Raw genomic sequence first — 14,526 nt, forward strand, 5'->3', positions numbered from 1 at the left:
CATTTCTTGGATGAGCCTTCTGTTCACGACTATGGGAAGGCAGCTGGGCAGAGAGCACTTTGCCTCCCTTCCCTCCTTTCCTTTCCCTCTTCATCTACTTCCTGCATGCCTCCCCCAGGTCTGACTGCTGGGTGTTGGGATCCACTGTCCTGAAAGATCCCCCAGAGATTCTGTGGGAGGTGAGGGGAGGAGGGGGGGCTTACTCAGCAGATTGGTGAGGGCGGGGCCCACCTCACGGCAGAGGATTTGCATATAGATTATCATATAGTCAAACAACAGAAGTCATCTAAGAAGAGATGTTTTGCTGATTTTATGGTTATTGTACATTTTTCCCCACAGATGCCTATGTGTTATTATTTCGTGCTCTGACTAATCCAGAAACTGGTTAATTAGTCCCTAGATAATCCCGAGTTGACTGAATTAAGATTTAAGAGCACATTAAATTTTCACATTTCATAATACATGTGGGCAGCACCTGGAATCCAGAACCTTTGCTATCCCTCGTACACCTGACTTTGGTAGTTTCCATGTTTGCCTTCTTTGTAGTAAAACAAGGTGCAGCCCAGAACATTGTGGGTACCCATGTTACAGTACTTACCATACAGTATTCTAATTTTGGTTATGTGGCTCCCTTCCCCACTGGATTGTGAGCTCCCGGTGGGTAGGGTTGGCGTGTTGCTCACCTCTGTTCTTCCAGGGAAAGGTATTTAATGTAAGGTAGGAAAGCAATAGTTTACTGAATGGATAAAGAAAATGAATGTGTATTCATGAAAGGATGTGTTTGGTAGAGAGTTATTTAAAATTCCATAGATTTTGATAATTCATATTGCAAAGTTGTCTTGTTTATTTGAGTGCCATTAATTTGAAAGGTAGATGTGATAAAGTTATAAATAAGTTGTTAAAACCACTCCTTTCAAAATCATAAACACATTCTAATAAAATTATCTTTTTTGTAATGCTAATAGGCATTATTTACTATTACAATTTATATAGTACTTAAAAGGATTTTATTTTATCGACAATGTTTTTAGTTTGTGCCTTTTTAACTTAGATGGGTTAACCTCTGTCTGACCTTGCTGTCTGATTTAGACAGTTTTCAATGACGGACAGTAAAATTCATCCTGAAGAGCTAAAGAACCATGAGAAGAAAAAACAAAACAAAGCAGGAAAACAGTGATTCAGTAGTTAATAAAAAATAAGATCCAAATAGTATTCACCAAATGAATGGATAGAAGAATGATGGTATCTCCAAGAAGACAGAAGTTGCATGCATGACGTGTGAAGGAGTAAAATAATGTGATAAGATTCCAAAAAGAAATGATATCAATTGGACTTCAGAGAAGGATGAGAACGTTGTAAGGAAAAGCTCTGTGAAGGAAGTGAACCCTAAGCTGGTCATAAGGAACTGAGTCAGGGTGAGAAAAGACGTTGTATCTGTATTAGTTTTCTATTGCTGTGTAACAAATCACCACAACCTAGTGACCCAGAACATCACACCTTTATTACCTCATCAAATCTGTGGGGCAGGAGCCTAGGCATGCTTGTCTGCATTCTCTGCTGAAATCAAGGTGCTGACTGGGCTGTGTCCCTATCTGGACTTGGGGACCTCTTTTGAGCTCACTTGGTTGTTGGTAGAATTCAGTTCCTTGCAGTTGTAGGACTGAGGTCCCTGTTTTCTTGCTGGCTGTCAGCCAGGGACCTCTTATATTCCTTGCCACGTAGCCCTTTTGCTACATGGCAGCTTCCTTCTTCAAGGCCAGCAAAAGAATCTCCTACTTTGGGACTTCCTTGGTGGCGCAGTGGTTAAGAATCCGCCTGCCAATGCAGGGGACATGGGTTCGATTCCCTGGTCTGGGAAGATCCCACATGCCACGGAGCAACTAAGCCCGTGTGCCACAACTACTGAGCCTGCTCTCTAGAGCCCTCGAGCCACAACTACTGAGCCTGCATGCCACAACTACTGAAGCCCGCATGCCTAGAGCCTGTGCTCCGCAACAAGAGAAGCCACCGCGATGAGAAGACCGCGCACCACAATGAAGAGTAGCCCCTACTCAATGCAACTAGAGAAAGCCTGCATGCAGCAGCGAAGACCCAATGCAACCAAAAATAAATAAATAATTTTTTTTTAAATTGAAAAAAAAAGAAAGAATCTCCTACTTCTTCTACCCTCTTTTAAAGGACTTGCTTGATTAGGTCAGGCCCACTTGGGAAAAATCTTCCTTGTGATTAACTTAAAGTCAATTGGTTAGGGACCTTAATTATATCTGCAAAACTCTTTAACTTTGCTTTATATTGTAACATATCATGGGAGTGATATCTCTACACTTTTGCCATATTCTATTGAGTAAAAGTAAATTAGAGCTTCTGCCTACCCTTAAGGGGATTATATAGGATGTGGGTCATTGGGATCACCCTAGGATCCTGCCTACCACAGTGTCTTCTTTTGTAAATGATTCTTTCTCCTGCTGTTTGAACATGTTTTAAATGTGAAGTTTTTAGAAAAAGTGATTTAAAACATAGGCCCTGGCTAAGGAAAATAACTTCTCTGAACTTGGAACTTTTACTTAGGGGACCAGATGTAAGCAGTTATTAAGGAAAGGAGCCTAGAGTGAGCTATAATTAGAGAAACCTGCATCATCATTTTGAAATACTGCAAGAGCTTCCTGACTGGTCTCTTAGCTGTTGGTCTTTACTCTCTCCCACCTGCCTTTACTTGCAGTCAAGGTGATCTTTCCAAAATGTACATCCAATCATGCCACTGCCCTGCTTCAAATACTTCTGCTGACTATTAGATGGAACCCAAGTTCTCCAGCTTCCTAGGCAAGGGCTGCCATGCCATTCAGCTTGCTAGCCCAGTACATGTTTCACGTGCCCTTCATTCACACTCAAATGAGGCCATGGCTGGAGGGGTTAAGAAGTGGCGATGGATTTGAGAGACACTGAGTTGGTAGAATTACCTGGACATGGTGAGAGAGGACGAGCCTGCTCCATGCATGGCAATGAGGAGTGCAGGTGCAGTGGCAGATGTCGGAGAGAAGGTGAGTCCAGTTTGAGGTCGCTGTAGAACGTCGCATCCAAGGACTTCTTGTGTGCTTGGCCCTCTACTGAGTACCATGGGATCTATGAAGGAAGTACCAGGCATGACCTCTGCAGAGAGGAGAATGTATGTGGCATTAGGAGATTATAGATTCCCAAGAGAAGTGGGGCAACAGAAGGATTATCACCTGTGGTAGGTTACAGAGGTGGGTTGGTAAAGATGTCCATTAATAGCTGAATGGAATTTTCCCCACTCCATGAATGACAGAGAAAACATTGCTTTTCATAGTTTCTGTGGCCTAAATGTTTAAACAATGGGGGAGACAATTATTAGGACCTAATTTTGGGGTGCCCACAGAAAATCTCAGGAAGAGAGGTTTCATGCTTGTCCTGGTTATCTCAAATTAACTCTGTCTTTCGTCACTTGGCCTCACACAATCTGGTTATGAATCTTGAAGTACTTTTGTGCTTGTTTTGGTCTGTATGGAAGTATGTAAGTGTTCTTTTTTTCTGCTGCTTTCAGTTTCTTCTGGAGAGTGTTGGGCCAAAAATGTTTTTAGGCCGCCCTGGTCTGCCTTCCTAATATGGAACATGCTCTGGGGAGAATAAACAAGATGGGATGCTGCTTTCCTTCCTGATGGAAGATGGATTCTAATCTCTATCTCTTTTCCTGTGTAACTAAGTAGAATCCACCATATCAATGTTCAGCCAATTTCCAGCTCATCTGGTCCTTGTGATCCCCCCTCTGGTTGACTTAAATGTTGCCATTGCTTTGGGCCTGCAGGCTAGCGCCAGCGCTTCTGTAGCGGAGCCCCATGGGGTTCACACGGCTGCTTGCTGTGGCTGGGTGTTACCCCTGCTCGTGCCAACACTGCTTCCCATGAAGTGCGCTCTGCTGGCTAGAGCTTTCAAGGGTAGCTCTGCCAGCCACTGCACCTTCACTGCTTGGGAAATGCTTTCCCACCGGACCCTCAAAGACTCTCATTGAAAGTTGTCTGCACCCCTTTATTAACTGCTGAAATTCTAGCACCTGTTTCAGAGCCCCTTGACTTTTGAGAACATGGCTTCTGGTAGGGAGTTGATAAGGCCCTTCCAAAGGGACAAGAGGTGGAAAGAGGCCCTGTGCCCAGTGTGCCGTACCTTCCCTGGTAAGCCTGCAAAGCTCTCAGCTCTTCCGGACACTTGGTCATCTCATAAACTGGCACTAATGCATCAGGATTTTCCTCCCTCTTCCCTGGGAAGCAGAACTCAGGCCCTTTGAGTAGAGGTTAATTGGGAGGCTCGCCGAGGTTGTAAGCAGATTCTTCGAATCTAGTTATCTTGGGCCTGAAAGTGTGACGGGGGTGGGGGAAGAGCCTCTCAATTAAACTCATGAAAGCTGTCTTAGGTCTTCCCCTTAGTGACAGGTCACCTGCTCATGTCCTCCAAAAATGTGCATCTCTCATGGTGGGATCTGTCTTCCTCTGATAATGTCCCAAGTTCCTTGGACTCTGGCACATGTAGTCCTGACCTCTATGTTAGTCTAGGTGATGCTGTATTAACAACACTCCCCCTCCCCCAACCAAAATTTTGGGGCTTCACACAGTGGCGGTTTATTTGTCACTTAGACAAAGTCTCCACCTTGCGGCTGTAGCATCTGAAGCACCTGCCTTCTCATCAGTTTCCTAGGGCTACTGAAACAAGAGACCACAAACTAGGTGGGATAAAACAACAGAAATGTGTTCTCTTATGATTCTGGAGGCTAGAAGTCCAAAATCAAGGTGTCGTCAGGGCCAAGCCCCCGTGAAGGCTCTCAGGAGTATCCTTCCTTGTCTCCTTCCAGCTTCTGGTGGCTGCCATCAATCCTTGGTGTTTCTTGGCTTAGAGATGCGTCACTCCTGCCTCTGCCTCCGCCTTCACCTGGCCATCTTCCCTGTGTCTGTTTCCAAATTTCCTCCTTTTTGTAAGGACACCAGTCCTTGGATTATGGCCCACTCTAATCCAGTGTGACTTCATCCTAATTTGATTACATCTGCGAAGACCCTATTTCCAAAAAAGGTCACACTCATGGGTACCGGGTATTAGGGCTTTAGCATATTTTGGGAGAGGGACACAATAACCCATCACACACTGCAGAGTTGTGGCTGAGGAAGAGAGAGATGGGAGACACCCCTGGCTCTTAACAGTTTCACCTCAGAAGTGATGCGTGCTAGGTTTGTCCACAGTCCACTGGCCAGAACATGGCTCCAACATAGCTACAAAGGAAGCTGGTAAATGTCAGGGAACACGTGGGAATCTGGTGAGAATTACCTGTCTCAGGCACATCCTGGCCCTCCTCATTTCCTCTGATCCCAGAATGTTCTGGGGCACTTAGGAGGTGAATATTTTCTGTATAACGTGACATATCTATCAAAGAACAAATAGACCTGGAAAACGACTCCAAGAAAAGAAAGAAAATAGTTTATATAATCTGTAAAACTATCCCATTTTTGTTTAGTTCTCTGGTTCGTCTTAATCCAGAGAATACAAAACGATGGTCAACAAGTTGGATCTAGTCCATAGATGTTTTGTGTGTGGCCCACACAATGTTTAAGAAATGTGAACAAACTTCTAGATATCTTTCCCTGAACAACTGAAATACGTGGCGTCTGGCCCCGTGTTTCCACAGAAAACCAGTGATAAGGAAAATAGCCAATAAGGCCTCCTCCCTGTAGACAGTCCCACCTCTGCAGTTTGCAATTTGTCTTTGCTTTTACCACTGTTTTTTTATAGGAGAGATTTTTTTCCTTATATTTGGCTCTTTGTACAATCATTTACTTTACCTAATAGGCCCCGGCAGGCATTTGTGTTTGGGACCTCAATTTTGAGTAAGTGTAGCCATCTGTAAAGGAAAACTCCTCCTGTGTTTCCTTTACCCTCATGCTACTACCATACTCCCTACACTTCTGATACCAGGTGTGTGGGTTTTCCACACATTACGCAATTCTGTGACACCAGGTGGCTGTCCTAAAATTCAACTCAATTCTGACACTGTCTACCTGGAGATGACATCAGATCCCACAGGTTAAGGGCTCGGTCCCACAAAACTGCTCCCCGCCCACACACACATGCAACTTCAGATGTCAGCTGCAAGTCCAAGTTGTTATCTGTGCTTCCGACTGACTGGCTATAAATTGGAGGTTTCCACAAACCCCTCTTTGAGTTCGATGAATTTGCTAGAGCAGTTCATGGAACTCAGGAAAACAATTACTTGCTAGATTTACTATGAAAGGGTATAGCTTGGGAACAGCCAGATGGAAGAGGTGTACAGGCAAAGTATGGGAAGGGGCATGGAGCTTCTACGCCCCCTCCCAGTGCCACTGTCCCCACATTTCCAAGTGTTCACCAACCCAGAAGCTCTCTGAACCCCGTTGTTCAGAGATTTTTATGGAGTCTTCATTACTTAGGCATGCTTGATGAAATTGATTGGCCATTGGTGACTGAACTCAATTTCCAGCCCCTTCACCCCCACGTCAAGGGGTGCGGCTGAAAGTTCCAACCCTCTAATCACATGAGTGGTTCTCCAGGCAGCCAGTCTCCATCCTTAGGTTACCTAGGAGTTTTCCAGAAGTCCCCTCATTAACATAAACTTGGTTGTGGTGGAAAGGGGCTTGACACCCATTTCACCTTTATGGCTCTTAAGCATTTCAGGAACTGAGGACAAGAGGCCAAATATTATAACTGAAGAGGCCCCTGTGGCTCTCATATAAGAAATTACAAGAGTTTTAGGAGCTCTGTGCAAGGAACAGTGAACAATTTCTTATTTCTTACTATTTTATATTTTTTATTGTAAATCACAATATCACACCATCTGCAGTATTTGTGATTTAAGGTGAACAGTTGACAAAGGCCTGGAAATATTTATAATTGTTATAGGGGGATAAATATTTGCAGTAAAATACTTGCAATTGGTATATTTGCAAAAATTTGAATATAGTTAGAATAATGCATGTTGACTCAAGTAAGTTCTTTCTGATATAGCCTTGTGCCTTTTCTCCCCTTTATAGACCATTAGAACGATCCAGTGAAGATGTGGATATAATCTTCACACGGCTGAAAGAAGTTAAAGCTTTTGAGAAATTTCACCCAAATCTCCTTCATCAGATTTGTTTATGTGGTTATTATGAGAATCTGGAAAAAGGAATAACATGTAAGAAATGCAACTCCAGTGGTGTGTTTTCATGTATAAGTTTGTGCTCATTTGTGGTTACCCTGTGGGGATGGATAGCAAATGGGGTATCTATGTGCCAGATATTTGAGCTTCAGTCAAAGATATGAGGTTGACATTTCCCTCTCCTTTATTTATTCGGTTCCATGTAGGCATTTCCTTAACTCCTTCATCCACAGCATGTAAATGGTTCTTCCAGGGCAGCCTACTTTCCAGATGGAGCTGGAAGGATGTACTGATTTATACATTCAGCAGTCTCCTTAGAAATTCTAATATATAATTATTTTCTGTAACCCAAGAAATATGAGAGCCAGCAGGATATTAAATAAGATAAAAGGTCTCTTAACTAATGATAATAGTAATTTTAAAAATTAAAGCATAGCTGATTTTACAATAGTAATGTTTCGAATTAACCTCAGTGATAATGTCTATTCCAGATGTGACCAAAGGGGTAGGGAAAGTAAAATGATAGGGTGACAGCTGCATTAAAAAAAAAAAACAAGTATTTTCTCATTAAAAAAGTAGTGCTATTCCATCTGTTGGGATACTTTATACTGCAGTAACAGAAAACTCCCATCCAGCTGGCTTGAATAATAACTCACACAAGGAGGGAAAATCAATTACTCATGTATAAGCAGTCCTGAGGTAGGATGGCTTCAGGGTTGGTTGATTTAGTGGCTCAATGACATTATTAAGGTCTCAGGTTCCTCCCATCTTTTTTGTTGGTTTATTTGTTTTTGCTATGCATCCTCAGGTGTTGGCATTTGTACTCAGATTTGTCCCAAATGGTTCTAATACAACTAACTACGGCAGTTGGAGGCATCGTGTGCTGATACAAAACATTCCTGCTGAAGGACTATTTCTTGTCTCTTTTTCAGAATCCCCCAGCAGACTTCCTGTATTGTTTCATTGGCCAGAATTGCATCATGTGCCCATCTTTAAACCAATCACTGGCAGAGATCATGGAATCACCATGGCTGATTTAGACCAATCATGGTTATCCCAGTAGAGCTAAGGAAGAAATACGTTCTTAGAATTTGGCCCTTTAGAGTAGGGTGGGAACTTGTATAAAATCCATGTTCAGTTAAATAGGAGGAAGGGAGGGCATGATTCTGAGTGGTAACCTATCAGGATCTGTCACAACATCATTGTAGAAAATTTAGAAGACACAATAAAAATCACCTACAATCCCCAAATCCAGAGATTGATATTCACACTTTGTGTATGTTCTTCAAGATGTTTTCCCACATGCACACATGCAAAAACATAGTCATACTTCTATTTAAAAAATCATCCATACATATTGTTTTCAATCCAATATTTTTATTCTTACTGATAGCGGGAACTTCATTCTTTTAGAGATGAGACCCTGTTTTCTATTTCTTAAGGCCATTTTCAAAATGAATCTTCTATGATGTGTAATGTGAATTTGATTGGCAAATGATAATGTCTTTGGGGGCCAAGAAGTTCATGAAAGTCAAAGCCCTAACTCTAAAATAAATCCCTTACAAAGGCTAGGGATAGCAGAGTTACTCGAGAGGCCAGCTATAAACTCAGCAATCCCCCATCTTAAGCTTATCATTGCACTTGGTAGGATGCTATTGTTGTTCTTGCCTTTCCACAGCATGTCTCAGTCAGAGAGTTTAGAACAGCTTGTCATCATTAATTATGGCTCCCAGAAGCTTCCTCTTATGCAGTGAGCACTAGCCTTGCCAGAACTTAACTGTCCCACTGAGTTGTCATGTGATTTTTCATTGAGCCACTTGACTTCTGACTCTGTGAAAAGAATTTTAAAATATCAGATCATTCCATCTAGTTATTTAGCTAGGATATTTAAAAGGATAGTTGGGTTTGTATGAGATTTTTGAACCAGTGTTTCAGAATGACTTTCCAAACTACTGGTCTTAACATGGATAGGAGAACTAAGGTTCTCTTTAAATAACTAAATGTTTTCTCTCTGAGATGACAAAAGTAAAGCAAAATTAAGTTCAGAAATTTCTGATGAGAATCATTTCCAAAGAGTAGTTAACTCATAATGCCTAAAAGCAGTGAATTTATAAAATAAACAAGAAAATGGACAATGCAAGTACAGTAGTTAAAAATTTTAAAACAGATTTTATTTTTCTTAGCCATTGGTTAGCTTAAAAGGAGACATTCTATTCTAGAAAGCATGTTGCTTTTAATATAAATAGATTTGGGAAATGGGGGTGGTGAGCTAGTTTTGTTGAGTCCCATAGTCTTATTAACATGTACCCCATCTAGAGTAATAATTTTCCAAGAATCACAATACAGTGAAGTATATTTAAGATAAATTACAGAGAATACCAGTCAGTTCTTCTTACATTCAAAGGATCTTACAGCATTTAGGCTTATCATCCCTTATTGCTGCTCTGTAAATATGAAAGAGTTCTGTTTAATAGAGTTCTACTTCATGGAACGTTGAATAAATAGGATATAGCTTTGTTGATAGAAGAGGGAAAGAAAATTATGGCATGTTCTGGTGGGAACAGATAGAGGAAAGTTGGTAAGCTCATCTAGGTCCAAGTTAGGCTCACAATAACCAGTGAGAAACTATCAGTGGTAAAACCAACTTATATTTGGTCTACTTACATGGTTGTTTCTTTTCCAGTATTTCGCCAGGGTGATATCGGAACCAACTGGTATGCTGTCCTGGCAGGGTCTTTGGATGTTAAAGTTTCTGAGACCAGCAGTCACCAGGTAAGATACCTTATTCTTTTTTTGTCTTAAAGTAAGAGTTATTACCTTTAAACGATACATTATCCCTCTGTCTTGTATGCCATCAAAATTACGTTTTCCAAGCCACTTCCTCTTTCCCACAGTAAGGAGTTCAGCAAGTATGTGTTGGATTCCTTTATTAAGTTCCTCAAGAAACATATATAGTGAATGTCTTCCATGATTTGGGTATGGCGCCAGGTGTGGGAACATGAAATGCAGGAGCACATGGGCTGTTCTCCAGGAGCTTGCTGTCTATTTGGAAAATGCAAACAAGCCCACTGCAGTGAGAAACTTCAGTTACGTAAGGTGAAATGTGAGCAAAGGGGAAGGAGAAGCAAGTCTTCCGAGGTTTGTCCTTAGATCCTCTTCCATCTGGTTTCCTGACTTTTCTCCATCCTAGAAGTGATCCCCTTGTCAGCCTTTTAAGAGCTCCAGCAATGCAGGGGAAACGTGGTCGATGCAGTCCCCCAAATATCCCTCACTTTTTCTCTACCTCAACTTGTCAAATGTGGGAGGGCCAATAATACTTTTTTTTTCTAAAGTGCAGCACTGGCTTCCTTTATCTTAATTAGTCACCTCTGAGGAGCTTGGCATCCTAGTAGATAAAACTCATATTCTACTTGCCCTCCACCCCATAATATTTGTGAATTTAAAATTGGACCCAGAGTCTCCTTTCCTATCTGCAGTGACTTTTGCTCCGTCATTATTCCATGTGGCCTAAATGTACAGAACCTTTTCCTATTGAGAGCCAAGAACCTCTCATCTCAAAAGGACACCCCTCTAGGGGCTACCGTCAAGCTTCATATGAGAACGTTCCAAGTTTATATTCACATATTCAGGATTCAGATAAAAACTGAAGGAAGAGGATTGGCTAACTACAAAATCAGAAAGAAATATCAAGAAACATCAAAGAATCAGTTAAAGGGACAAATAGTCTCCAGCCAAGTACCATGTTTAAGACAGTGCTTCTGAGCCTTCTCCAGATGTGGCACACTTTGAATGTGAGAAACGTTCATGACGTACTCAACTTGAGGTTTAAATTTTGTAGGCACTTGTGTGTGTGTTGGAGTTGTGGGCAGTTACCATCTAACAAGCGGATGGTTGGTAAGTGGACATTTGGAGTTTGGAGTATAGGTGCCTGCGTTCCACCCATTGTTATGGAGGCTTAGGGTCTCAGGCCAGTGCCCAAGTTCTACTTAACCAATAATGTACCTTTTCTATGCACCAGTGCATCAAAAGTTCCATGAGAAACTGCCTGGAATCTGTGCCCGCTAGCCTCAATGGTACTGTCCCTCTCCCCTCTCTCACAGGGCCAGTTTCCTCTTGGATTTCAGAGCAGCCCAACGGGGGAGGTGGGTTTTGATTCTTGTAAGCTGCCTCCGTTTCCCAGTGGGACTGAGGACAGCTAGCAATTCTTGGATGTTTGTTATGTGCTAGGCAGTGTTCTAAGCACTTAATAGGTGTTTACTCCTTTTAATCCTCACAATAACCCTATGAGGTAGGTCACATTACTGTTTCGTTTTACAGATGAGGAAACTAAGCCCTCAAGGGATTAACTAACTTGCTCCAAGTAATGTATGTAGAAATTAGGGGAACCAAGATTAAAACCGAAGGACTTAGGCACCTGAACATATGCTCTCAGCCAACACTCTGTACTATTTGACTCAGAAGAAACATGATGAAGCATGTAATTTCCCTCTCTCGGCTACTTCTCATCCTTTCAGATCACCCCATGTCCTGCATTTCTGCACACCTTTTACCTGCAGACTGCTGTCCTGGTGGGTCCCCTCCGGCCCCCTTTGCTCAGAGCTGCTCCTGATAACTTACCTTCACCCGGTCCACCTCCATGGTTGTGCAGAGGGGGCAGGGCCTAGAAGAGGATGATTTTCCTTCCTCCTCTGCATGGTCCTGAATGAGTAATGATGGTGTGGGTGGAAAGTTGAAAAGAGAAAAGTGAGGAAAGAGAGGAAAGGGAAGGAAGATACAAATTAAGGAAGAGAAAGGTGAGAAGGCAAGAAATATAAGCAAGAGAGATGAGGAAAGAATTTTAAAAAGCAGAGCAGATGTTCCTGAGGGATGGTAAATAACATCAGCAGTGATATGCTGACACCTCAGATGTTAAAAGCTGGCATGAGATTTTGATGGTATTAGAATAGTATTTGGCCAGGGGCTGCTGGAGTGTTACCCTGGACCAATTATCTCTCACCGTGGGGTGCCAGCCAAGAATAGCTGAGCAACACTTTGTTATTAGCTGTGGGTGTTAAAAAAATTTTAGTGAACTTTTAACTTTAGATTTTAGCTGTGGTTTTGACCTCAGCCCCAATGCAGAGAACTTTCCTGAGCTGGGCTTGCTCTTCTCTTACTTTGTTAGGAATTAGTTTTATACCAAAGCTGGCTTATTGCCTCCTCTGTGTACTTCACAGAGTCCAACCATAATGTCCAACCAGAGTTTTCTGAATTGATTTGGAGAGTCACTAAGAAACAAGGAAAACACATTGACCTCTACATCCTCCAACCCTCCCAAGTGTAGCCTGAGACAGACAGTGATCCTAGCCTTCTAGCCAGCTCTGATGGGCAAGACAGGGTTCCAGCCACATGGGGGGAAGAAGCTAAGGAGAATGAGTGAGATGGCTGAATCTTCTCTCGTGGCAAGTTGCTCAAAGGGGAGAAACAAAAAAAAAACATTTCTAGCTGTTCTAGTCTTGTAATGGACTCTGGTCTCTGCCCACTAGTGATGTGGCCATATCAGGTCTATGGGTTAGCCAGTCAGAGTAATATCTTGTGTAAGTCAGGGTTTGCCAGAAAAGCAATGCCAACAGGAGATAGGTAGATAGACAGAAAGATAGATAGATAGAAAGATAGATAGGAAGATAGATAGATAGATGGATAGATAGATAGAAAGATAGATAGATAGATAGGAAGATAGAAAGATAGATAGATAGGAAGATAGAAAGATAGAAAGATAGGAAGATGGATAGATAGATAGATAGACAGAAAGAGATAGGAAGATAGATAGGAAGATAGATAGACAGAAAGACAGATAGATAGATAGATAGATAGACAGACAGATATTTCTTTTAAGGAATTGGTTTATGTGATTGTGGGGACTGCCAAGTTTGAAATCTTCGGGGCAAATGGCAGGCTGGAGATTCAGGTGAAAGTTGATGCTGCAGTCTCGAGTCTAAAAGCTGGAAACTCCGGCAGAATTTCTATGTTGTGTTGTGGAAGCAGAATTCCTTCTTTGGGAAACCTCAAGGGAGACCTATGTGCTCTTAAGGCCTTCAACTGATTAGATGAGGCCCACCCACATTATGGCAGGTAATCTGCTTTACTTAAAGTCTACTGATTGTAAATGTTAATCACATCTAAAAAATACTTTTATAGCAAAATATAGACTGTTTGACTGAACAACTGATTACCATAGTTTAGCCAAGTTGACACACAAAATTAACCATCCTATACCCCTATCATGGGGAGCAAAATGAGATTGGGCAATGCGCCATGGGAGGAGAAGCAAGAAAAGACCTAGAATTCCTAGAGACCAGCAACAGCATTGCTAAGTGCCTTCATGTGTCACACTGTGCTAGGGGTTCCGTGGATATTAACTGACTTCATATTTAGTTATTCATGTCCTATTTTACAGGGCCTTGAAAACAAGGCTCAGAGACCTTAGGTATAACTTTCCTGGGGCCACACAAATGTACGTGGCTAAATTAAGAATTGAATTCACTTGACATTTCAAAATGAAGCTTACTGGGTTTTACAACAATTCTGTGTTTGGTAAAGGAAGGTAAATTTCTGTGGCTTACAGAAAAATTTTGGATACCTCCTAGATGCTTAACAAATACCTATTGGAATGTGAGCAACTCTCTAATTTTGTTGTACTTCCTGATTTCAAGTTTTTTTCCAATTTCTTTCACTTAGTAAGTCGCCATGCATCATATGAAACCTCATGCAGCAGTATTAATATTTTCGTAGGAAAAAGAACCTACTGCAAGTCGTCACAGTTTTCTGGCTAATTACTACGTTGACCGTTGTCTGCCCAGAGGATTTGTTAATGTCCGCCACTAAGTAGATAAAGCAGAGTCCTTACTGACCTCTGAATGATATTTTTACGAGGCCACGTTTTTTGAAATTTGTATTAAATCTGTGGGTTTGTTTTTCCCCTGTGTATGTAAAGAAAGTTTGGTTACATTGTGGAATCTTTGCTGGGACTAACTTTATCTGCATATTTTTGGTCTCTGCAGACCAAAAATGTTCCTGCTGGAAAATTCCTGGACAGTGGCTTTAGAGGTACATGGCTATAAAAGAGAAGTATTTCCTTCTTTTTACTGCTTGACTTAGCAAAATAAACTCATTTTAGTTTTCTAAAATGCAGGCAAGAAAAAAAAAAAAGAATTGAATTCACGTCTGACACACTCCAAATTTCATGTTCTTCCTGCTGGTCACACACGAAAAAAGGTGGGCAGGGGACAGTAAAAGAAAAAGAAGAAAAGTTAAAAGAGACTAAGAGAGAATTAAGGAAAGAAATGAGGTAACAGCAAAGAGTCAAATCTTCAAAAGTGGTT

At 41.7% G+C, this 14,526-nt stretch overlaps 1 protein-coding gene across 4 annotated transcripts in view; it reads left to right on the forward strand.

The window, feature by feature from the left end:
* Positions 1 to 14,526, forward strand: part of RAPGEF4 (Rap guanine nucleotide exchange factor 4) — a 311,598-nt gene that overhangs the window by 50,496 nt on the left and 246,576 nt on the right. For all 4 annotated transcript variants that reach the window (XR_009009047.1, XM_057551327.1, XM_057551325.1 and 1 more), the window contains 2 exons: positions 7,062 to 7,204; positions 9,852 to 9,940. Coding sequence is in view for 2 of the 4 variants with exons in the window: in XM_057551325.1 (XP_057407308.1) it covers positions 7,062 to 7,204; positions 9,852 to 9,940 (232 nt within the window). In the remaining 2 variants the exon portion in view is untranslated. The remainder of the gene's footprint in view (positions 1 to 7,061; positions 7,205 to 9,851; positions 9,941 to 14,526) is intronic.

This window comes from Balaenoptera acutorostrata, chromosome 8 (assembly GCF_949987535.1).
Source record: "Balaenoptera acutorostrata chromosome 8, mBalAcu1.1, whole genome shotgun sequence".
Classification (NCBI taxonomy): domain Eukaryota; kingdom Metazoa; phylum Chordata; class Mammalia; order Artiodactyla; family Balaenopteridae; genus Balaenoptera; species Balaenoptera acutorostrata.